The sequence below is a fragment of the Copadichromis virginalis genome, linkage group LG16 (assembly GCF_057382275.1).
Source record: "Copadichromis virginalis isolate Kocher_CV1m ecotype Utaka linkage group LG16, C_Virginalis_male_GT1.1, whole genome shotgun sequence".
Taxonomy (NCBI): Eukaryota; Metazoa; Chordata; class Actinopteri; order Cichliformes; family Cichlidae; genus Copadichromis; species Copadichromis virginalis.
In genome coordinates, this window is record NC_140633.1 from 36,468,390 (window position 1) to 36,493,328 (window position 24,939).

General features: G+C 41.7%; 1 protein-coding gene across 1 annotated transcript; it reads right to left on the minus strand.

Moving 5' to 3' along the window:
- Positions 1-209: 209 nt before the first annotated feature.
- cavin2a (caveolae associated protein 2a) lies at positions 210-20,868 on the minus strand. Its single transcript, XM_085434649.1, has 2 exons — positions 20,081-20,868; positions 210-3,963 (listed from the first exon to the last, which is right to left on the minus strand). Exons 1-2 carry the CDS (start codon positions 20,675-20,677, stop codon positions 3,115-3,117), a joined length of 1,446 nt encoding a protein of 481 aa, XP_085290775.1. The 5' UTR covers positions 20,678-20,868; the 3' UTR covers positions 210-3,114.
- Between the last annotated feature and the right edge of the window lie 4,071 nt (positions 20,869-24,939).

Consider the following 24,939-nt stretch of genomic DNA (forward strand, 5'->3'; position numbering starts at 1 on the left):
GGAGCACATTTAAGCCCTCAAGTGATGAGTAATCTTCTGCCATGAAGGAAACTTCTTTGGTTTAAGTGGTTATCTAAGTCAGCCGGCTAAGAAGCAAAAACAAAGATTATGTTAAACACAAGATCACTACCTGACAGTGCTCAAAGTGTGTAGCACACCGTGGTCCTCATAACTCGTAGATTTAACAATGCAAAGAACGAAAAGAAGACTTTTGAACAAATACACATTGTATACATTTATTTTTTAGCAGACCAGATATCACCAAGTAGCACATTTGCATGAATAAGCAGAAAGTACACATACACCTAGTGTTCAATCCATTTTCATCTTGGGTGATTTATATGAAAAATGTAAATGAAAAGCAAAGGTTAAACACACTCAAGTTGTTCAAAAGGATACATATCAAATTGCTTTACGCATTTATTCTTAACAGATCTTATTCAATAAACGTGCAGAGTATTGCTGTAACACACAAAGCACTTTCTTTTTCTCCAAATACTGTAATACCAAAATGTGCTGTGTTTGCAGGGACTGTTATTTGGCTTTGAATTTTAGTGAAAGATAAAATTCTTTACTTTTACTTCAACCTACAAACCGTTTTGACGAAAAAAAAAAAAAAAGCTCTGGAATGCAAGCAAGCTGCAGAGGCCATTTATAAAAACAGAGCCATGAATACCCTTAGATTACTGCTTAAACATAGTAACAACAATAGTTAAACAGCATATTTAACAATTAACATACTTTATTTGTTTAGTTGTATTTCAACAGTGGATAGTAGGTTTTCCCCCACGTGGTGTAAACATACAACACAGTCTATACAGCTTTGCTGTAGTAAATTCTCTATTTAATCTGATATATACATAAGATTTTTTATATTGCTGTTCATTTCCCATGTTAAATATTCCCATTGATTTTCCACAAATGAAGCTAAAACAATACATATGTTCCTGCATAAAACATACTGACTGAATACAAGTGTAAGAACTTCTTTTTTTTAAATTTGTTTTTATTTTTAAAATGTGGCACATATATGAAGCGAGTCACCTGAATGATAATCTTAAGCTCAACTATTATTATAATTAGGAATGTGTCCACACTTTTAATAAATTGATCTTTAATGTATAGTTTAGATTTTATTTTTTGACTTAAGACTAAAGCATTATTACTCACTTCAATCAGAAGCAGTGTAACACATCTGGTTCCCACAGTTTAAACACAATCCTACTAAGATGCACATACTGTTGCTCAAAGGCAACTTTAGCATCTTTCCCAACAGCTCAAGTTCTATCCTAGACATCTCACCTCGCCCTCCACTATGAGCTCATGCCCAGGAGCCTCTGCCGGGGCATAATACCTGTGGCTCCACGTACGCTGTTCCTCTCTCTGCACTCCCAATAAGGAGGCCAAGGGCATGAAAAATGGGCTGAGAAAGAGTCATCCGTCAAACCTAGGAATGCTGCCTTCTGCCTTTATCCACTTCTGTGACCTCTCTGGATCCACTGCACTTGGTTGGGCTTGCTAAATTATTTTTAGGAAGTCATGGCATTGGACAGCTTGGGAAAAGCTCCAAGGAAGAGCAACAAGAGAAGGGTCACTTTACAGGAACTTGAAGGAATGACTTTCAAACACAAAGTTGATGTTTGCACCTCCTTTAAAATGTCTCATGGAGTTAATTTCAAAAAATTAAAAACTCCACGGAATTTCCGGCATGGTTTACTATCACTCTTATATACAAAAAGCATAGTAATCCAAGCCTACTGGGGAGCAGTTCCTTATACCAGCTGGTGCATGATAAAGACACTGCAGGTGAATGTCTGTGCAGCAACAAGACAGACGGGCTTTAGTGATGAAACAGTGTTTACATTTTAAACATATGAATCCCAGTAAACATTTCACCATGAAAGTTAGGAACGCCTTCAAGACAAACACTTTAGAATCACCCAAGTATCACATAATGACAGAAATCTCACAGATACATTGAATTTATGTACTGAAGGCAGTTATCGCATAGCAGTGTGCCTCACATAGAAAAATATAATCATTTCTCCAAAAGAGACACTTAGTATCTCAGTATTAAAACGATGTCTTCTACATTTCAAGCAGCTTCTATACTGCAGTCGTATGCTTTATTTGCATCAGCGTGACTGAACTCAAACTTAATTCAACCATAATAACCACAATTTTTTAAGGATGTTCTGAGGGTTTTAAAATGTATCTATTACATTTCATTTCTATGTGATGCAACAGATAATTGTTAGAAGTCAAATGGCAGCAGTATGTAATTCAAATAGTGTTTCAGATAGTCAATGTTTAAATTGTTAGGAATGACGAAAGTGGATCTCACTATGGGACTATATGCAATGCGTAAAACCCGAAGTGAAGGACAAGAGGCAAGACACAACCACCTGTTAGTCTACATCAGGTCAGCATAGGCCTAAGATTTCAGTGAACAAGCTCTAGTCCACTACTTAAAAAAAACAAAACAAACAAAAAAAACCCACCCCAAGACCTTTTCACTAAAAAATGCTGAAAAGTCCCATTCCAACTATTGCACAACCTGGCAACACACTGCCTCACCAGGCTGTGGGCAGAACCACGGTTGGCAAAGATTTACTATTTTTCACAAAAACACAAAGAACAAAAGAAGCTATCTGTCAGTGAGGAAGAGCGGGCCAGGAGCAGACAAACACAGCAGGAGGGAGGTATTTGGTCCCGTGCCCAGGAGATGTGCACCTATTGAAGTGGTAGGCACCAGCTGAAGAGAGTAAATTCTGCAACGTTGCCTTATTTGGACAACTTAACTACAGAGTTCATGGAGCAGTTGCACTAGAAGCTTCAATCTGAACTCTTCACAACAAGTACTGTCCGGGGTTGCTGACCACATCAGGGTTTTTAGACTTTTCTGGTGATAATTAAAGGTAGTGTTGTGGGAAAGGTTTGGGGGTGGACTACCTCGAGAGGTCGAGAGGACATTTCTAGTGTAAATAGGTGCTAAAGACGAGAACATGAGACAGTTTGCGGTGGAGGGATAATTTGTGCCTGCTGTGTGCTCAGCAATCGGAGAAAGAAAAGAATAAACGGGCAACTAGAGCTTGTGATCAAAATTCAATCAGATTAAGAAACTTGCTCCAGAGCAACTGCCGGTGCGGTAATCTGGGTATCTGCTGCCGTCTCAACAGGAGTTTTCTGTTCCTCTTTTTTTTCTTCTTCTTCTTCTTCATCCTCTTCATCATCCACACCAAGATCATCTTGCTCTGGAAGTGCCAGACCAGCAACATGATCACCATTAATCTCACTTGATGCTTTTCCATTGAACTCTGCCTTCAAGCTTTCTGGGCTGGAAGGGCTTAGCATCTCCTCCACAACCCCCTCATGGGTATGCACTTCTGCCCGGTTGAGCTTGGCATCCATGCTTCCCAAAGGAGGAATCTCTACGTGGGCTCCTCCTATAGACTTGGGCACATCTTGTGAAGGAGACTCCCCGTCTCTGACCTTCTTGACATTGAAGGTCATGGGAGACACCTTAAAAGAGGAGCTCTTGGCAGTTGGGCTCTTGGGGTGGTTAGGGGTGAAGCTCTTCTTGATCTTCTCACGTTTCTCTGGTGGCACAATCTTGGTGGTGATCTGGCTCATCTTTTTTTCGATGCTCTGGCGTGAGAAGGCCTTCTTGAGGCTGTCGACCTTTTTCAGGCTGGACCGTTTGAACCTGTCAGACCTTCTCTCATAAAATACGGAAGTGGCCCCTAAACCTTCACAATCCAGACTATCTTGTTCCTCGTGTGTTGGAAGCTCATCGTCGGAGGACAGGTTAACGCTCTGGAGGACCTCATCTTGGGTATGGATGCCATCAGTGGAGCCTGTAACAGATGGAGCAGGCCGGGTGGATTCTGCATCATACTGGCTTGGTTGTGGGGTCTTGAGGGAGTCCTTGACTGACACAGTGGTAGGGATCTCATTGTCTTCCTGGTGGAGAAACAGAAGGATAGAAAGAAGTTTATCAAGAGGGCAATCATTTTGATGAGTAAAAGAAAACTATGAACAAGGGCAAGTCTGACAAGCAATGCGCTAATGCTGTCTGGATTGGCTATGGCTGGTTTATACTTAAATCTACTGATGATTGCTACCACAGTCTACATCCTGACAATTTAAGTACAGAAGGTGTGCTTCAAACTGCACTTTCAAGCACACATTACTGTGTACTTTTTGGTTAAGCACAGTTGTTTCTGATTCATCGGAAACTGACGTCTGTGTTTAATATTCTCAGCCTGCTGAGGACTGAAGAAACGAGTCTCTGCATGCCTCCCAGATTTTCTCCTCAAGGTGCCTGAGGAATTCCACCTGTTTCTTTGCAGCAGTCAAACACTTCATACTGGCTTTTATACCGCCGACCTCCCCATCCATAAACATACCGATAACCACTAACCCGGTAAAATAAGAAGCAATCGTTTCCATATGCAGACATTCATTTTGTTCAACTCTCTTTTTCTATGAGCTCCCCCGCCTCCGTTTGACTTCGTCCCCACCCATCTGTGCACAAACATGCTATCACACACATACACAGCCAATGTTCTCCTCCACTGGGGATTTATGAGCCTCAGTGCCCCCCAACCCCTGCCCCTATCCTTTCACACCCAGGAGTGAGTGCAGAGTGAAGGTGAAGCTTCAGTGGTTGACATACCCCACTACACATTTGAAATGCTCATAAACAAACCCTCCCTGGAAGAGCCTAAATATCGCCACTGTATTCTCATCTTTGAGCTAATTTAATGTAGCACAGTGTGAAGTTTGAAATGCATTTTAATGCTTTACAGTCCATAACACATGATGTATGAGCTGACTGACTAAATTAACTTCTATAATTTCTTGAAGCAGACCCATTATGGTTTTGAGTGCTTTTCTTTATTTTGTGACACACACACACACACACACACACACACACACACACACACACACACCCCCTCTGAGCCAAACCCTCAGGTTTCAGAGTGTTCTGAACATATTTTAAGACACCCTTTTCTGCTCCTCAATCTGTATGATGTCAGAGTGGATGTTCCTTATATGGTAATTTCAGCCACATGAAGCCCCTCCCACGTTCTGCTCAAAGGACGCAATTACGTGTACATTAAGTTGATCGATTTCTTTGAATATGTGAACTTTGTGGGAAATCTGTCACTGTAATGTGAGGTCACAGATCAATAGTGGAGGAGCACATTTTTGAGATCTTTAACATCTACATATATCAGTTATAATAACCAGTAAAGGTGCCATTAACCTTTATAGCTGACTAAAAGTAAAGCTGAACTAAGCCAAAAATAAAACTCTGGCTAGAAAAAAAAAAAAAACTTACAATATTAAATACAATAAAGATCTCTTTCTAGTCTTTGTCGGTTTTGGTCATTTCTTTTCCAAAAGAAAGAAAGAAAAAAAAAAAAAAAAAAAAAAAAAAAAAAGGGCCCGAGGAGACCTTGACAAATCTTTTTTTATTGCAACTAGGGTGACTCAATAAAAAGACAAGACTGTCAGTCAAGTATTTGTGTTGCAGTTCCTCTTCTGAGCTTCTTGAACATTGCCCACTGCCAAATACCACTCATATTATCATAAAAAACGAAACCACTAGCTTTTTCTTTGCATCTTGCACGTAAGAAAGAGTCTTCATTCAAATATGACTACACTTTAAAGAATGCTGTTGGGTATTATGAGAACGCTTAAAGCATCAGGATGGTTTGTTGTTGAATGCCACCATGCATCTTTCTTGGAGTGGACTGGGCCAACCACACTGGAACAAGGCCAACAACAAGGTCTTTGAAATGCCTAAAACGTGCCCCATTCTGTACAATTCTGTAGCCCTTTTGTTGATGCATAAAAAAGATGCAAAATGATAATAATTATAAAATGAGTCATGATATAAATAAATTTTGCCTTAATTAAAAAGCCCAATCAGTTGCAACAATATACATTACTGTGATTGCAGTGTTTGTATGCAAAAGATTTAACTCTTTATTTGCAAGAAAACATCCTCACATTTTCAATGTCATTTCTGAATTCGTCTGATCTTCTGCACAAACTCAACCAAACTGGGTGACATGAAATCTGAAATACTCCAAAACACACCATTTGTCGCATGCTCGTAATTTCCCAATGTTTAAAATGTATATGGCCCATTTCTAAACGTATTCATGCTCTGCTGTCATTTATTGCATCCTTTGTGGGAAGGAAAGTGAATTTCATGAAGCCTTAGTGAATTCTTTCAGCTGTTTATCTGTCATGCCATAGCAGATAAGCATCAATCTCTGTCATCGGTAGATGACAACTTCTTTAGGAATAGGCAGATAGCGGCCGGTCAACGATATAGCAGTGTTCACCTGAACTGTACATTCCGAAAAAATGAAGACAGGCTATGTTCTGCTGCCGTAGCTTTTCCGAGCACCTAAACTACAACTTATGTAAAGCTTTTGTGAAATGGTAAGTAATGCCCTCCTGTTTTTAACCACCTTGCAGATGCCTGATATCTCCAGCTTCATCTGAAACATGCAGCTGTGATTCGCAGTTGAGGTGTGCCAAGCCAATAAATCTGTCAGCATGTTATATAAAGCACAACACCCAGAAAACCCAGGGACACATTTTTTAAGGTGAAGGAAAAGAACAATGCATGTTTTACAGCTTCAGAATATAAAATGCAATATAGACAGAGTAAAGTTGATAAAGCAGATTCATTTCAGAAGTGCAAGCCAGTTACAACAGCTTCCAGAAATCATATGGCAATTTCTAAAGAAATTACACCTCATGAAATTTCTTTCTGGGATGTTTATAAGAAATACAAAATCTCAAAGAAATCATGATCTGAGAATGTAGAAAGTCTTTATTCACCACCAACCAGTGTTAGGTGTAACCCTTCACAAAACACTGTTATTCTACATAATAGTTATGGTTACTTTTTAAATGCTAGTAATTATTTGCAAGTAAGGTGTCACTCTGAGGAAAATAACAAGCTTGACGCTGGTTATGTGGTGCAGAAAATGCTACAAATATCAACTTACTATGCAATGGGGTAAAGTCAGTAGACTCAGAGTTAAATATACAGTAGAGTAGATAACCTGCTGGCTGTGTAACCAACCTGTGCAAGAAAAATGCACTTGGGTGTTTACTTTTCATCACGCAACTAACCAGTTACTTATCGATATGTAATGCTGTAATTTTAAAAATTACATTTTAATAGAAGAATTCTTTCAATGCAACCCAAAACGTTTCTTTAAAAAACAATATCAGCCCAAAAGTGCCCTCAAAAACAAATGAGGGTTGCCATCTGTCCTACAAATTGGGAACTGTGATGCACTCTGGATTTTGGGCTTGAAATCCCCCCCAAAAAAGACAAAGAGTGGCACCTTGGGGAACAGCTCTGGTTACCCGCTGCCTCTCAGTTGGTTTAACTGTAATCTCTCCCTTTCAGTTTTGTTCTCTGTGGCACTTCATTGTTGTTCGTGAATGGGCAGAATCTGAATGCCCTATTTTGGTGCTGGTCTGACACTGCAGGACCGCCACAGAAACATGTTCATGCAGACACAAATCAGAATAGCCAGGAGCTCTGAGGGTGACAGCTTAAAAAAAAAAAAAAAAAAAAAAAAAAAAAAAAAATCAAACACATTAGAGATTACAGAGAAATGCCAGAAATCTCACTTCTAGGAAGATGATGGTGCTCCAGGCTTTGTGCTTATCTCCTCTGTTCGTGTGTGTACACTTCAGATTGAGTTGGGCAGTTTTAATCAGCATGATGTATGAGATTTCTTAAGGGTTAATCACCCATCTAAAATCTGACCAGCTGTGATTAGCAAAAAAATCAGAGCCAATATGGCCTCTCCTGACCCCCAGTGGAGCATTTCCTGGTAATAAACACTAATCTTCCCTGATTGTTCTGTGCAGTTAAGGTTTCTAAAGATTCAATCTTGACACCTCTGCACCAGTCTGGGCACGTCACAGACTTTGTGATTTGGCTCAAACATGTTTGGGGTAATCAGTGTGGGTGCTGAAGTGTGTGTGGGAGGCAAATTAAACACAGAGACTGAGTTCTGAGCCCACCTGTGACTAAATCTACAAGAGTTTGTTCAGTAACACTGTTATTAACTGAGACATGCATTGCTCAAAATGTATGGAGATGGCTTTAAATCCAAGAGATGTACATTGCGCTATATTTATGGGACTCTCTATAGAGAACCACAGGGTAACCAGTGCGATTGCTTAATCTAAAACAACTAAAGTTGTTATGAAGGGGTAAACTACCTATGGAGGACAATCCAGTGTTTGTGCCAGGCTATAAACATGCTTGTAGTGCTTCTAATGTAATAATTTTAACCTGGGATTTGTGGGACAATTTGTCAGCACATAAGGGTGAAGTAGCTTTTAAAGAAAGGATCTTTTTATTACTTCGTGAATCAGAAACTACCGTCTACATTTTAGGCCCTACATGTTATTTAGAAAACTTTGTGAATATAGATGGGAATAAAAGCAGAAAGTTGGGTGGATTTACACTCACTAGCCACTTCTTTACTTGCACCACTAGCACTGGGTTGGACCTCCTTTTAAAACCGCCTCAAATCTTTTTGGCACAGATTCAACAAGGTGCTGAAACATTCCTCAGAGATTCCTCAAGTCAGCAACAGCCTGTGGCATTTAGATGATCAGTTTGTACTAAGAGGCCTGACCTTACCATCTGAATGTCGCAGCAGAAATCAAGACTAATCAGACCAGGCAATGTTTTTACAATCTTCTGTTGTCCAGTTTTGGTGAGCTCGTGCAAACTGTAGCCTCTAGTCTGCATCTAGTGTGGTTTTCTGTCGTTGTAGCCCATCTGCTTCAAGATTTGACGTGTTGCGCGTTTAGAGATCCTCGTCCGCATACCTTGGTTGTAGTGAATGGTTGTTTTGAGTTACTGCTGCCTTCCTATCAGCTCAAAGCAGCTTGGACACTCTCTTCTTAAGTCTGACATCAACAAAGCATTTTGCTCAGAGAAGCTCAGTGAAATCTTTGTCTTTTTGGACCAGTCTCCAGAAATTCTGCAGATGGGTGTATGAGAAAATCCCAGCAAATCAACAGTTTCTGAAATACTCAGACCAACCAATAACCATGGCGCATTTAACGTGATTAAAATCATCTCTCTTTCCCCATTCTGTTCAGTCTGAATTTCATCAGGTCATCTTGACCATGTCTACAGGAGCCAAGTTGCTGCCATGTGACTCGCTTATTAGACACCAGCATTCAAATGCAGATTAATGGATGTATGTAATGAAGTACCTCATAAGAGCTACCAGAGATGAAATTTGAGATATAACTTTGGTTTGTTTGGCTGCCCAAGTATATTAAAATAGTGTGATATTAGCTTGCCCTCAGATTAGCTCCCAACAGTGTTAGCAAGCAAGCAACAAACAAAATTTCCCTAAATACCATTTGACCCATGAGTGTCCTGTGTGTGTGTGGACCTTGCATTCTGGTACAGGGCTCTTGGGAACCCTCTTAATTAATGCACCATCTAAGCAATCGCTCATTAGCCCCCGAGAATGCGATACAGCATGTGTGTTTGAGTGTTTGTGTGCAGCCATGTAGGACGCCAACCATTATAATTAAAATATATTTGGAAGCAACCACAAAACAAAGTTAATTTAGTGTGACAGGCGGTTTACTGTACATTACAGGGCACACACTTCAAAGATATCTTGTACTAATAATTATATAATGTAGTTCAAGAGCCCATGTAACTGTTGCATGTAGGCCTGTCAAGATAATTATTTCATTGACTGAATATATGCACATGAACACATTTTTTTCTTCGTATTGTTGACCACACATTTGTTTATGTCAAATTACGAGCAGCCTTTTAGCCTACACGATGCCACAATGCACTACAGGATTTTCACCACCCTTCTACGACTTGGGGCCGCGCCTACGCGGGATGAACGGGAAAAGAACATGCCGAGACACGTTTTTCTCTCATACCTTCCCATACTGCTTATGTTTTTTCCCCTCCTTCCTTTCAGTCTTGTTTTCAGACAGCTCCTCCACAGACATGAACACCACACACCATAGTAATTCACGGAATATTGCCTATAAAACAACAACTGTGACCTTGGGCACATTTTGGATGATCCATTAGGTGATCACTTTGTACAAGTGTAGAAAGAATAGATATTCTTGTGAACTGTGGACAGATTACTAGATACTTTGCTATGACATGAGCTCATTGGTATTTTGGCTAGATGAGCTAAAGACAGAATTATCCATTATGTCATCGATTGTTTTATTGACTCTGTATTTACAGATTTACACTATTATTAGTGCAGCCTAGACTTAAAACTAGTAGTAGATTAAGAATAAAATTCTGCACGTCAGTCAACAAAACTGAAGCACAGACTCCCTGATTACATTAAAATATGTCAAAGGGCACCAATAGCACAAACAGGGTTAAATGCCAAGGGTAAGTAAGTAAGGTAAGCATGTTGACTCACTATTGAAGTCAACCTCAAGTCCTAGAGAAGCTGAAGAGACATCAAAGTAGGTGCAGTGAAGATAACACATTACCAGTACCTAAAGCTCATGTTTCTTCCCCTCCCTCTGTCAGCTGCCTATTTCTACTCAGAAAGTTGAAAAGATTGGGTTCAGAGCTCTCCACATCTCTGCTGTTTTGCATTAGAGCCAAATGAAAGAAGAAACATCATTTTGATTTTGTCTTTGTTACCTCTATCAAGGCAGCTAGGTTTTAACTGCCCAGTCAAAAAGCAGGACTCAATACATTTTGTTATCAAGGAGTGGATTAGAAGGAGTTTTTCTTAATTCAACTCTTAATTCACCACCAGAGACAACTGAACAGGCATCCACAGAGGCCCTCTATATGCAATGTTTGATAATTCACTGCTCTTTGAAAGGTTGTATTAATTCATTAACATGTCACCCATGCTACCAAACAATACGGTTTTTCCTGGGACATGTTTTTTAACAAAAGTAGCAATGGTGACAGGACAAGTTGGAGGGTAGAGTTACAATCTAATTGCAAGCATGCAACATGTTGCTAAGCTTCAAGAGTCACTTGCTGTACTCAGATAAAGAGATCAGGGTGGGGAAAGGCAGAGTTGCAACTGAGTGAAAGAAGTGAACTGGGCTCGCATTACTGGATGAGTGACTTCATGTTTACACCGCATGCACCATGACATCCTATACTGTTTCTTTTGTATCTCTTCTCTCCTCTTAGTTTACATATGCGTGCACGTGAATACAAACATCCGTTCACATATTCAGAAAGCACAGGATGGACCTCAGAGGACAAATCCAGTCTTTGGCTTTCTCGACATTCACATGAACCTCAACTGGAGTTTCTGTTTAGAACTTATTGGCAAACTTCACCATTAATAGCTCACGGAAAGAAAATAATCAGGACACCAAAGCACACAGCAATTAAATGTGTGTTTTTCTGGCTCTTCAGCTGAACGGGGTTCCACCAGGTGAGGCTGGAGCAGGTGTGCTGGTATAGTTAGTCAGGTGGCCTCCTGGGAACAGTAGCAATGAGAGGGCACAGCATCACCACCACTCACACAGAAATCTCTGTTACTCTTGTAATTTTAGAATGAGGAAATCTGGAAGTTTATTTTAAAAAGAATAAACAGACGAGAGAGCGGAATGACTCTGTGCTGCTCGCACAGAATGGACAGCTCCAGATACAGAGATTTTTTACCCCCTTTTTCGACAGTCAAAACAAAAGGTCAAATACAAAGTTGTGAAAGATTTCCATCTTCCCACTGTTTCAAAATTTGCCAATCCTCACCATCTGTACAATACCACTGTCCATTACACCACAGCCACGCTCGTCGATTCCCAGAACAATAGCAGTGTCAAGTCCACCTGGAACTCACATGATTGCGCACATTTGCAGTCACTTTCACCCCTACCCAGCTTTTTCCAAAACCTCACATCCCGTCTACCCTCCAACCCAGTGTGAATGAAGAGCCATCTGTGGACACAGGAAGGAAATGAAGAAAAGGAAATTGAATTCTACTATTCTGACTGTAATTTTACCAAGAGACCTGATAAAATACCACTGTGCTCTACACATTCACTTCTGAATGTAGAAACAAGGACTGTATTGTAGCCCGTCATTCCAAATATGTATCAATTATGACAAACATGATCATAAAAACAGAAGAAAAAAAAATCTCATCAACGACTTTGCTCCAATTTTGAATCCTGCCCCTTGGCGTAATACCCACAGAGCTTTGCAAACAACTCGGAGGATTCTTTTGCATTTGCACCCCTCCCATATCTGCCTCACCAAAAGAAAACAGCATGTTTACTGGGCCTGCGAGCTTGTGTAATTGCACAATACAATAACCAATTGAGCCACGATGTCATGCTTACGTGCTGGCAGAATGGAAGCTGTGGCAGTCTAGAGAAGCTGCCATTATTGCTGTTGACATAAATGATGATGTTGAGGAAACCTGTTGACACAACCTATTATTTACAGGACAACCGTGAGTGCACTTTGGCTGCTGATGCGCTTCATATTCTGTCACATAAGCTCTCCAGTCCTAATTAATTCACCTATGGCCTCGTATCCATTATACAAACCCATTATTGACTTGATCTCTGGAGCCTTGTCGCTTATTGTACTTCCTCTGCATCAACCAGATCCCAAAGTTTAGCACAATCTACCCAACAGAGAATGATGCAGAGTGCTAAATAATATCTTCACTAGTTTGCACTCTTGTGTTAACCCCCCTTTGCTTTTTTGTTCGAATCTCTCAAGATCCTTCTTCACACAAAGCTCATTGTGTGCGTGTATCAAAACCATTGTTTGATAAGGGCTGTGGGAGCATTTTTGATAAGGCTCTCTATTTGTCACAATGTTTACTCCATACAAAGGTTAAAGGGCACATGAGTCCGCAGTACAGATAGGAATGCTAACATGTCAAATTTTCACATTCCGTTTAAGAGCAGAGGAATGAGAACAAAATAGTTATTGTTGTCTCTCTTCCGGGCATGAATGTAGAGGCCTAAAAGAAGGGATTAGACAGATCACAAAAGTCAGAAACGGCAAACGACTCTTTACCCCTCAAAGGCCTACTAGGAATAACGCTACAAGCGCTTTCCTGAACTCAATTATTGGATTTGCAATGGATTTGCAATGGAAGCAAAGCTACTCTTGGAAAAAATAAATAAATCTACAGTAATGTCATCACACACACGTTTTTGCTGACATATAGTGACATGTCAAAACCTGTCAAAAAGGTGGCATTACCCTTAGTCTGTACTTAGTTCAATGTGTGGGCAGGGTGGGGCTTTACACACATTGTGAAACAGAGAGCAGAGGACACAAGTGGCAGCTTTGGCAGCCAGCCATATAAATTAAATAAGTGCACATTATTAACAAACCAAAATGTTCCGTTTCTTTTGTATTTAGTTTTTTCCCCCTCCCTTTTAATTCGATTAAGTAGAAGAGCTTCAGTCTTTCCATGTTTTACACTGATCAGCAGTTGCTGAGAAGCTTTTGCAGCACTAGCAGTGAGATTATAAGGCAGTTTCAACTCCAGTAACTTCCTCCTCACTTCAGTGGTCTCTCCTTTGCTCTACATGGACATGATAGAAGGTGATGGGCATCTTGTAACAGAGCATATCATGAAACTGACATATACACACTGAAACCAAGAGCACAAAAACTAGTGAAACTGTACACCGCACAGAAATTCAAGAAGTGCACACAATCCACTTTTTTGCCTTCAGTTTCCTGGAGGGATGTCCAACTGGGAAGATGGGGCACCCTTCTAAATCCACGGTGGTGGAAACACTGAGCTTCATTACCTTATTAATAATCTGAGATATCATGGAAAATGCTCCCGGCGCTTCCCAAATAAAGACGTGCATTGCATCATGCAATACACTGAGAGACTACTACCTTTGTTGTATGTCTGCAAGCATATCATAAATTAAACAGTCAGACCAGATTATCAGTCATACAGTATCAGTCAGTTGCAGATACCCATCCAGGCTCTAATGTTACCACCTCTTTTCTGCGTTATTAAAGCTGTTACAGATGCTATTTTACTCAAACATTCTGCGGTTGCAAACTTGCCTTTGCCTCAGAGGCTGAAACTGTTGAGCCGACTCGTCAAACCTGAATGTTACATCAGGAATAAAAGTAAGCACTTAAGGTAATAGATCCCCATTCTGATGCATGGGGTTTGCTCATTTACAAACTTCTGTATAATCTCCACACTCGTTCTTATACTATCATTAACTGACAATTGCAGGCCACGTATTCACTTTGCCTTTTTTTCTGACTTCCTATCATTTTTCACTCTATATTTATCCCTTACTTGCAGTTCTGCCATTTTTATTTTTTGCTGTCAGGAAAAAGCCAGAGGATTATCTGAGGAATGAACCCCAAAGGAAAAGAAAGAATGATAACAAAGCGAGAACCCATGCTGTAAACATAGTTCATTATTCAACTAGAAAGCACGCCTTAAAGGCTGCACACCCATTTGAGACTATTATCACTGAGACCAGTTTTACTCTTTAGAGTCTTGCTTCAAACAGCACTTTCTAAAAATATTCCTAACAGAAAAAAAAAAAATCTCACTGTAGAGGACACAAGTCATACTCGTGATCACATGATTCCTATCTAGAAATGTCAGCATTGTACATGTGGTCTAATTCAATTTACAGCCAAATGTAGCCAAAAATCTACATTTTGTGCAAAATGCATTATCACATGTTGATTCGTAAGAGGCAAAAAAACGCACACATGTAATTTGAGTCATGAGCTTTATTAATCCATTTCCTATCTGTTGAACTGGAACATGATAACAGATCTTATCTGTCAGTCACATTTAAAATCAGTTCTGTTTAAAGTAACTTTTCCACAACTGCAAAGCCACCACACCCACCTGTTGCTTAAAGAAATGGGAAAATAAGACTTTGATTTTAAATTAAACTTGTGCTCAGCTTGAGTTGCAGTGTTACTCGCTTACTGTTGAGTATGAGCATGTATTATACAATAGAACAGAATAGCTCTTTATTGCCCTTTATCATCATTGTACATGTATAACATTACTAATAAAGTCACTAATGGAGCAATTTGGAGAAGATGTATTGTATAGTTACTTGTGTATTATGTAACATTAGATTACAGCCATCATCTTCGTAAATAGCTTCAGATATTCTGCTGGTGAGCCAAGCAAAGAAGCACAATCCTCAGTATTAGTGAGCTTCTGACGAGCCTTTTTATTAAAGTGATTCTATGAAAGCACAAGAAACGTGTGTATGTAATTACAATAATTAACCATAATTATTCAGCAAAACTCATGATAGTTATACTAATCAGCCATACAGAGTCATTGTGTTGGGTTTAATATTAAAAAAAGTACAGTTAAAGGATAAACCGGAAAACTGGTTGAGAACTAAGCCAAACAATGGACGCAATACATCCAACAGCTATTTAAGCCCCATTCCTCAACCAAGTACGATTCAGAATAAAACATTAATGCAGGTTTGCAAATGGTTAACTTTAGGCCTCAGTCACAAAGGCCTACAGATGTGCTGATGATCATCTGGCAACCACCTGTTCCTAGGGAATGCGAGTGGTTGCTAGTAGTTACTAGCATGAAACTGGTTGCAAAGAGGTGTATGGTGCTGCATTGGTGGGTTGCAAGCAGAGTGGTGTGGTGGTCAGTAGTTTGCATGGAAGAAGCTTATTTATCTGCAAACACTCAAACTACTTGGTAAGAGGCACTAAAACTGAAATGTGAAAAAGTAACAACATTTGTCTTCAAAGTAAAAGTTGCACGTCGGTTGTAGCACAAGGTCCAGCACATTCTTTGTGACCAATCGGCAAACGATCAGAGAATACACTTGTGCCCGGGGTGTGACGGGGGTCTACAGGGCTACCTGACTGAGGCCTTAATAAAACTAAAAGGACAAAAAATGTCATCACTTGGATCTTCCGAGATGTGGACTCATCTTGTGACTGAACGTTTGCGGTTCCATCTTCAATCTGACAAAAAGTTCTGAACTTACACTATTAGTTGCTAAGAAAGCCAAATATTACTTCAACCTCCTTTCCCTGCACTGTAGATGATTTTGTCTTTACCCATGGCTGCATAAAGTAACGTAACTAGTTACTCACTTTAACTACACCTTTGCTGTATTCAACATCTGCGGCATGTATGCACAGCAGGTCTGAATGCACTGAAACAGCTAGCACGGCTTTCAGCCATAACGTGGTGAGATCGACCACGTCAAAGAGGGAGACATACAACAAACCTCGACTGTAGCCTGCAGACAGCTTCCTGCTCCAACCTGTAAAAATACTGTGAACATACACAATACGTACTCCAGTTGCACTCAAATATCTAATTACTCTTGTTAGAAAACAGATTTTATAAGGAAAGCTAATAAGAGAGCCACCCTGAGTTCAGCTTGAAGGTTTTTTCTTGTCTGTTGTGTCACAGTTCACTTGAATATACAATTTGGGACTTGAATAAGAGTTTAAAGTTGTGCACTACAACTACTACCGTTTTGATTTTTTTCCAACCCTGCTCATTCAGCTTCTTTGAACTACCAGTACAGTTACAGTGCAGGGCTTGGAACGTTACCTGTTTTTCCTCCCTTTTAGAGAATAACAAAGCAAAAGAAAACAACCTTTTCTTCCTGTTTGGAAAGCTGAGATTAAGTCACAACCTTGTGTCGCTGCATAAAGGCTCCAAATCAACCGGTAGCAAAGCAAACAAAATGAAAATGACAAACTCTAAACCAATCAATCAAATGGTAAAAGGTGGTAAAGAGGTTTCTAGCCGATGCGAAAAGAGTGAATATAACTACATGAACGTTTTGTCCAGTTGACAGCAGCAAAACACAGTAAGTGTGTTTATTCTGGCCTGAGAGCCTGTTTGTCTTTCCTCGCAGAGCGATATGAAGGTTCTTTGATAGGTCATGTAAGTGTGACGGTGTGAGAGACGGGGCTTCTGTTGCTCCCACTGGCTCTCTGCGATTAGCGATCCTGCAAACCCAGACAATCGCCGAACATCCCCTTTCCCATCCCTTCGAGGAAAGAAGCACAGCTGTACTCTCGCTGCTAAATATACAGCAAAGCTCTGCACACATGCAAAGTGACAGAACAAATAAAACCCTCACGCCGCTCAAATTCAATTTGCCACAGAGGTTGACGTGGTTGTTGCAAGGCTATTCCACAGTGAAATAAACACAGATGGGAGCGTTATGATCTACTTAGAATAAATGACTTTTCTGTCGCAGCAAATTAAATTCCAAATACAGCGCGTTTCATGTAGCGTGCCACAGAGATGCAAATTCAGATAAGCTATAAGATCTCCAAGACCCCTCAGGTAATGAGCCTTTGAAGCGCGCCTATGTGACGAATAATAGGAAAAGAAATTTTTGCGATCCAACGTTTTACCTCTCCAAAGAGAAATTACCAAAACAGTCTTGACACTGTACACAGCGGAATCTCTGATGACTTGGAACTCTGTCTGTTTTGCGTGTGTGCATGTGTGTGCGCACACAGCAACAAAAGGCCTGGAGATGGGAGGGCGGTGCGGAGACAGGAAAAGCACTGATGCACAAAACAAACAAAGCCCAAGCAGCAGTAATTAAGACCTCGTTAGTCCTCGTTATGCGCAGGAATGCAGCAGAAATCGCTGCCATTTCTGACCGACCGCGGCCAAAGCTAGTATGGGACCCCTGCTCCGTGCAACTGAGGGCATTTAACCAACAGCCCTCTGTGTTTCCGCCTCATCTAGCACGTACAGGGTTTTGGATCAATTCTGCAGAGCAGGGAGGTGAATAGAAGAAAGTTTGGCTCTAGTGTGGGCGGCAAAATATCAAAGAGCAACGTGAGACGTGTGGCATGTGCTTTAGCGAAGTTTCAGGGAACCAGGACAGGTGGTTTGACCAGAAAGAGAGAAGGGGAAAAAAAAGGTGGATTTAGTTTAAAAAACAGAAACCGGGAGTGAAACAGAGCAGATAAAAAGATACCAGACAAAAAACAGAGTACAGCACTAGATGGAGAAAATATGGACCTACTGGTACCAAATAAGAGAGATTAGGAGAGGTGTAAAGCGATGGAAGAGTCAAAACAGGTGAAGGAAGAAGGGCTGCATTTAACTTCTTTTACTACCCACTCCCCTGGGGGCACTCTGAGTGTCATTTACAAGCTCTGGAGCTGTATACACCTGACCCAACATATCAGCATGACATCCACTGGGCAAGTTGCAAGAATGCACATGTTTTGCACACACGCCCTTAAGGTCATTCCTAGTCTTTCTACACCCATCTGCAAACACTCCACCTCTTAGCCTGACGTGAAATTGGGGGGAAAATGAAGGAACATTTTAAGCAGAACCCAAAATAACAACAGAAACTCTACTCGTGCTCATTTATATGCTGCTTAGGTGAGAGAAACTCGAGCACATGCAATTTGACGGTGCATCGAAAGCCAGCAGCACTATCCACTCTCATTATCTCCAAAGCAACAAGTCACTCCCTTCTAGCACATACATACTAAACGATCTTGGCACCTGCTGCGTTTGAACAACAGAGCCTCAGTACCTGGGAAACCAGATAACAACAGCGGTTAAAAGCTTGCCGAGGCTCTGGCTGTGTCAACAGTGCCCCCTCCCACCACCCCCCCCTTTTCACTACCTGGGCACAAACTAGTACACACATGCTCACAGGTACCCACGCACACGTGAAAAACCATGCACGAAGACTCCCACAGCCACGCGGCAATCATCAGTCGGCGCAACAATGTATGGAAAACAATTTTCAGTTCTTTTAATGTTCCTTGATAAGTGAGGGACGGTTTAGGTGAAGAACCATTAGTCATAGTTTTCACTCGAAACCATCTCCTGGAATTACAGAAAGTGGAGAACTTTTTTTCCTTGCCTGAGTACAGGTTTGATATGGCAGTAAAAGTGGGAAATCCATCCAAAGAAACCACTTGTCTCTCTGAATTATGACTGTGGGGTGTAAACAGATCCACTTAAAGTCAGAGTCTGAGCCCTCCTCTATTATCCTGTGCAGCTCCATTCCCAGACACACCCTTCTCCTCACAAACAGGACTCAAATGTACTCGAAAGGGCCTCAACTCATAAATAATCTGATTATATTTTGCGTTGGTTTTTCGCTCAGACTTCTTTTAATGTGCACACGTGTTTGTTTAAAAGCCTGCTCCGCAAGTTTTGCAGAGCTGAAAATGAAAATGTCGCAAATCACTTACGACTCGTCACGTGTCAGTGCCAACCAGGCACATGGCGAGTGTGCACACAACCAAACACACCCAAAACTGCAGTCAAATGTAAATGCAAATAAAGCCAACACACACAAGTTCACTCATCTACCTTAAAGCAGTAGTCCAACCATTGAACACTGAGTTTTAAACAATTTAAAAGGTTACTCGAGTTACACTGAAGATGTTCTCATTTTTTCCCTCCGTTTTCCTTCTAGGAGCAGGTCTCACCACTCTGCCGCCATCTTGAAATGCATCCAGACACTTGTTTGGGCAGTTATTTTGGAATATTACCAGGTCATAAAAATGGCACGCATAGGAACCACAAATTTGTCAAATCTGATAAATAGTGCTTAGAAATCTGCCGACTTTACCCCAAAATAAAGGTTATAAAAATGATTTTTTCCCCTCCTTTTGACATTTTCCTTCCAAACCATCTTTGTTGTTGCTGAATTCATGATGCGTTTAGTGCTACGTCTCCCTGCCTGATCATGTCTCTGTTTGTAACGCCATATTTTGCTCTGCTTCAGATACTGTTTTAAACCCAGGTGAAGGGACCGTGCTGACGTCACTATAACGCCACCAGCGTTACATTTTCAGAGTGTGCAGTATTCCAGCTCATGCAACTAAATTAACTGTCTGGCTGCGTTTACAGACTTGGACTTAGAGTTTGTGAATAAAACGAGCTTCATATAAAAACTCGGGGGACTGCACCTTTAAAATTAGCACAAAGGGGTGTTTATTCTGGCTGGAATGCTGTCTGTGCGTCTTGGACACAACGTTAGTGTTTCTTTGTGCTTCCCTTACCTGGAAGATGAGCACTTTGAAGTGGTTCCTCTTCAGCAGGTGGCTGTGGTTGTTCTCCAGCTTCTTCACCTGCACCGCCTGCTTGTCCAGGCGCACCCTCACTTCCTTCAAGTGCCCGCTGGTTTTGCGAGAGCGCTCCAGCAGCTTGTCCACGTTTAAGGCGGTGGTGAGGTGGTTCTTGGTCAAGCGGGTCACGTCGCCCTGCACGCTCTGCACCGCGTTCTCCAGGTCGGCCTGCCGCTGCTCCATCCGCTGCTGGTTGTCCTGCACCGCCTCCATCATGTTTACCAGCTTGTCCAGCAGCGCCACCACCGTTATTGCGCTCACCTGTCCGCGGTCCACCGGGCTCCCAGGGGCGACCGCGCCCGGGCTGGTTGGCATTTTAAAGCCGAACCTGGAGAGGGTACCGGTCGGGGTCGGGGTCGGAGAGGACGAGGTGGGCGGGGAGGACGCCGGGCAGAAGCTCGGGATGAGGAGCTCCGGGTTCTCGGACTGCTGGCTGCTCTCGGGCTGGGGGCTGCCCTCGGGCTGCGGGATGGTGTGGGTGCTGCCAGAGGCGCTGCTGCTGGGCTCGGCGTGGGGCGCTTCTTCTTCCATGGCTCACGGGTGGTCGTGTGTCCCGCAGTGACTGCGTGTCTTAGAGGCACACGGGAAAGTTTTGCAGACTCTCGGATGCTGCTGCTGCTGCTGCCACTTGTTGCAACTGGAGAGAGGTGTAAACTAATTCCTGCACTTTTCTCGGCCTCCACGCCCCTTTGCCTCTTTCTCTCTGCACCCCACACACGCACAAACACGCCGTGAACTTTCAAAACACCTCCCCTGCAGGGAAGGAGGGAGGGGCCAGGCTGCTATGGTAACCGTGAGGGCCTAGCCCAGTTGACAATATAGAGGTAGAGTTGCAGTGTGTATGTGTGTGTGTGGTGTTTTCGTGTGACTGCCACCCATTCTACATTGAACAAGCCTGGCTGCATTTGAAAAATATCTGTGAAGGCTACTATTGTTTACAACAGTCAGGTGGTGTGTGTGTGTGTGTGTGTGTGTGTGTGTGTGTGTGTGTGTGTGATAAATCACATACATTGTTTTGTCTAAGCCAAAGCCTGGCATGTGTCTCTATCCTTATATGTTGGTGTATGATTTGGTGTGTGAGTGCCCCGTGTGCCCCCTGCTCTTGTTTTTGACTTTGGCCAAACTGACATGGAAATGTGGAAATCCCTGTTTCAACAGTGAGCTCATCTGTTGCCTGGCACGCTGCCCTGGCCTTTGTGTCAATCAGCCTCTTTGTCGCTGTGACTGTAAATCTTACTTTAACAGTAACACAATTGCCTAATCTGCCTTAACATGTTGTATCAAGTAAATATGCCACATTTATTAAGAATGTGTCACAAAACTAGAGACAGAAATTTGAATAAGAGCAGAGAAGCAAGTGTGTTCAGCCAAGTCATTGGTTCCCCCCCCCCCCCCCCAAACAGAAAAACTGCTGTACATCAAAGCTAATAAAACAAGGTAGTCAAGCCCCCGCCCGAGTTTTATTGGATTCTTCCTGATAGAGTAAAGGCTTGGTTGGTTTGGTTTTCAACTGTCTCATCTAAGATCAATACTGTCCCACCCCTAAGCTCAGATTAGGTTTTCCACAACTACTGTAGCTCATGCAAAAAGCCACACCTCAAAACAAGCATAAAAAGAAAGCTGGCAGAGGCCACCGCCAAATCACATTCATAAAAACAGTCATCTCTCTGTTTTTGATAACAATTATTACATCTCTGTTACTTTAATATGCTTATTTGCTGCCTTGGTAAGGGTTGCATTTGAACATGTGGTTCTGCTTCTGTTGTGCATTTCTGTAAAGAAGAAGCTGCAGTCAGGGCTCAGTTAGCTTAGCACAAAGATAGAGTTGTAAAATGCATGTCCAGTGTTTGCAAAATATACCGATCAGCGCATGAAACTTCATTCATTTATCATCCATTAGCACGTAATTTGTTTGTTCATTTAAAACCAAAGAGGACAGAATGACATCATGGAATTTTATGAGGGAGGCTGCAGCATGGACTATATTTTGACCAGGTGCAGTGACCTGGCCATAAAGGAGGTATGCTAATTAGTGAGCTTTCAAGTCGCTTTGTTTGCTTCAGTCAACTCTGTGTCTCCAAATAAAAAGCAAAGGGAAGAGTGGCATCTGTCTGCTCATCCAAGAACTCGTTCATTGCCAGCATTAACGCATATCGTGGGTGTTCCACTCACAAGAGAACAGTACCTCTCCACATCCATCTTGTGTTAGCACCTATGATCTATCCCTACTATATGCAAACAAACTCATTTAACATATTATTTGAAATGTCCGAGTCAATCTGTAGATTCTATCTTCTGTTCCACCAACAGCACTATAGCTCAGAAGCTGCCAAAACTAACGATTGTACCTGCGATTAGGCTGCACAGCCACTCATGCTGTGCCCTGCTTTCACTTCCGTAACTGATCAGCTTATATTTGCCTTTATGCAAAACAATTGCTAATAATTGTCACCAGCAGTAAAAGCATTTTTGGAACAGCTGAGCATTCAGTGCCTCTGATCCCATTACTGCAACCCCCCCACACACACACACACACACACACACTGTTGCCAAGAGCTTGCTCATTGCATCTTTCATACTGAGCTCCCTGCTCAAGATTGAATGACCCTAAAAATTCGACAACTTCTGCTCTTTCAAAAAGAGACTGCTGCCTTTATTTACAAGACAACAAAAGTTTTCCATTTTCCTGTTCCAGCTCCCCGTTTTCAGTACATTCAAAGGTGACAGATTCCCACGCCAACATCCAAGACCAACACCTCTTCTCAAGGTGACTTGCCCAATAAGCCTAAGAGCTGTCAGAGCAGTGTGGAAGTGCTAGACACAACTCGCCCAAACAAATTTCCTTCCTCATCTAACTCTGGACTCCAGTTTTTCCTACCTCCTCTCTCTGTCACTTCTTCCCCTTAGAGATGCACACTTTAGTCAACATAAAAGCGTGACCTCTTGTTCCTAGCTTTTGAACTCTGATTTTTTCCCACTTTCACCCAGGGGACAGAGTGAAGGGAATGGTAACCCCATCCTGTCATTTTTCCAGCTGTCCCCTTCCTTTCCTTTGCTGTCCTTTCCTCTGTTCCCACTATTCCTCCTTTCCTCTTTTCTGTGATCTCTGTAACACGTATGCTTTCCTGAGTCCCTCCAGTGTTCTTTATGGTCAAATATACATTTCACACTTTTCCTCTGTTATGTGAAGGAATTTTGCGTTGCTTATTTTTGCCTTTAGCTTTCCTGCAGATAAGATGGAACCAATAAAGAGGTCTTTATTGGAGCTGGTGGGAGTATATCTATACAACTTGATGTATTTGCCCTCTGGAGGCTGCAAGTGCATGACCTATTTCTGACCATTCAGTGAAGGTTTTTCCTACATTACAACTGGGCATTTTTTATTGAATTGAAAGGTGCAGTTTCGGTTAGTATTTTCCTTGTTTTTCATGAAAAAAAATTTCCCATAATCAAACTTTTAACTGCAGAAACAAGCAGTGGTTGAAAGTACTGCAGAAAAGAATCATAGTCCCAATATCCAATCCTTTGAGCAAACAAGCCTCTGCAAGTTATATTGATTAAACGAGCTTTGTATCCTTTGTATCTGGGAAACATACCTGGAGTTGCTTGAAAACCAGCAGCAGGGGGAGTGGCTGTAACCGTTGGCTGCTGGCAAAGTATCTGGGTGGATGACTAATCATTCAAGAATAGTTGATGAACTAGTTTCATTGAATCTGACATGCAGTTTCATGCATGGGGGATCATTTAGAATCTCTTTGCAAAAAAGTCAGCAGTTTTGGTTCACTTTCCTCTTTTTCTAAAGGCAACGTAACCAGTTTGATTACCGGTAATTAAAAATGTGCCTTTTTGTTTGCAGTGGTGACAGACATTGACTTTGATGTTTGCAGACAATACTGTAATCCATAGTGATAGTGGAGACGGGTGGAAGAGAGCCTAGAGAGGAGGAGGTATGCTCTGGGGAGAAGTGGAACGAAAGTCAGTAGAAGTAAGACAGACAATATGTATGCAGAAAAGAGATGAAGAAGAGAGTGCAGGGTGGGGTAGGTGGAGATGAGTAAAAAGGAAAGTTTACAAGATAGTGATAGTGACACCTGTCGTGATGATAAAAAGACAGGAGGCTAAGATGAAGATTTTCACTGGGAGAGACCAGGATGGACAGGATTAGAAATGAGAGGGACAGCTCAGATCAAGTGGTTTGGAGACAAAGCTAGAGAGACAAGACTGAGATAGTTTGGACATGTAAAGAGGAGGTGGTTATACTGGACAAAGGATGTTGAATGTGGAGTTGCCAGGGAGAAAAGAGAAAGACCACAGAGAAGATTCATCTATGTAGTGAAGGAGGACATGCAGAGGGTTTGCTTGATAGAATAGGATGGATCAGGTGAGATGGAGGAAGATCATTTGCTGTGGCGACCTCTGCCACAAGAAGAAGAAGAAGAAGAAGAAGAAGAAGAAGAAGCCTGTTTCACCTTAACATTGTACTTTTTGACAGGGATAGCTTCTCAAACAATGGAGCACCTTTAATCTTTCTTCCTGCTTTTTTGTACCGTGCTTCCTTGTCATTGTTAACTGTATCAGTTTGTCAGCTTTGAAAAATGGCGCCCATCCTTTGCATGTTGTTTCAGGACATGTTTGTGGATGCAAGAATGCAACTGAAAGACCCTGAGGCAGAATTTGTACCACATTTAATGACAGACTCTTGTATACTCTCAGATATTATGCTCTGAAATGTCAAGTGTTCAGCTCTCGTGTCGAGCTTTTCTGACAGATAGTTCAGTGAATCTTTGCTTTTA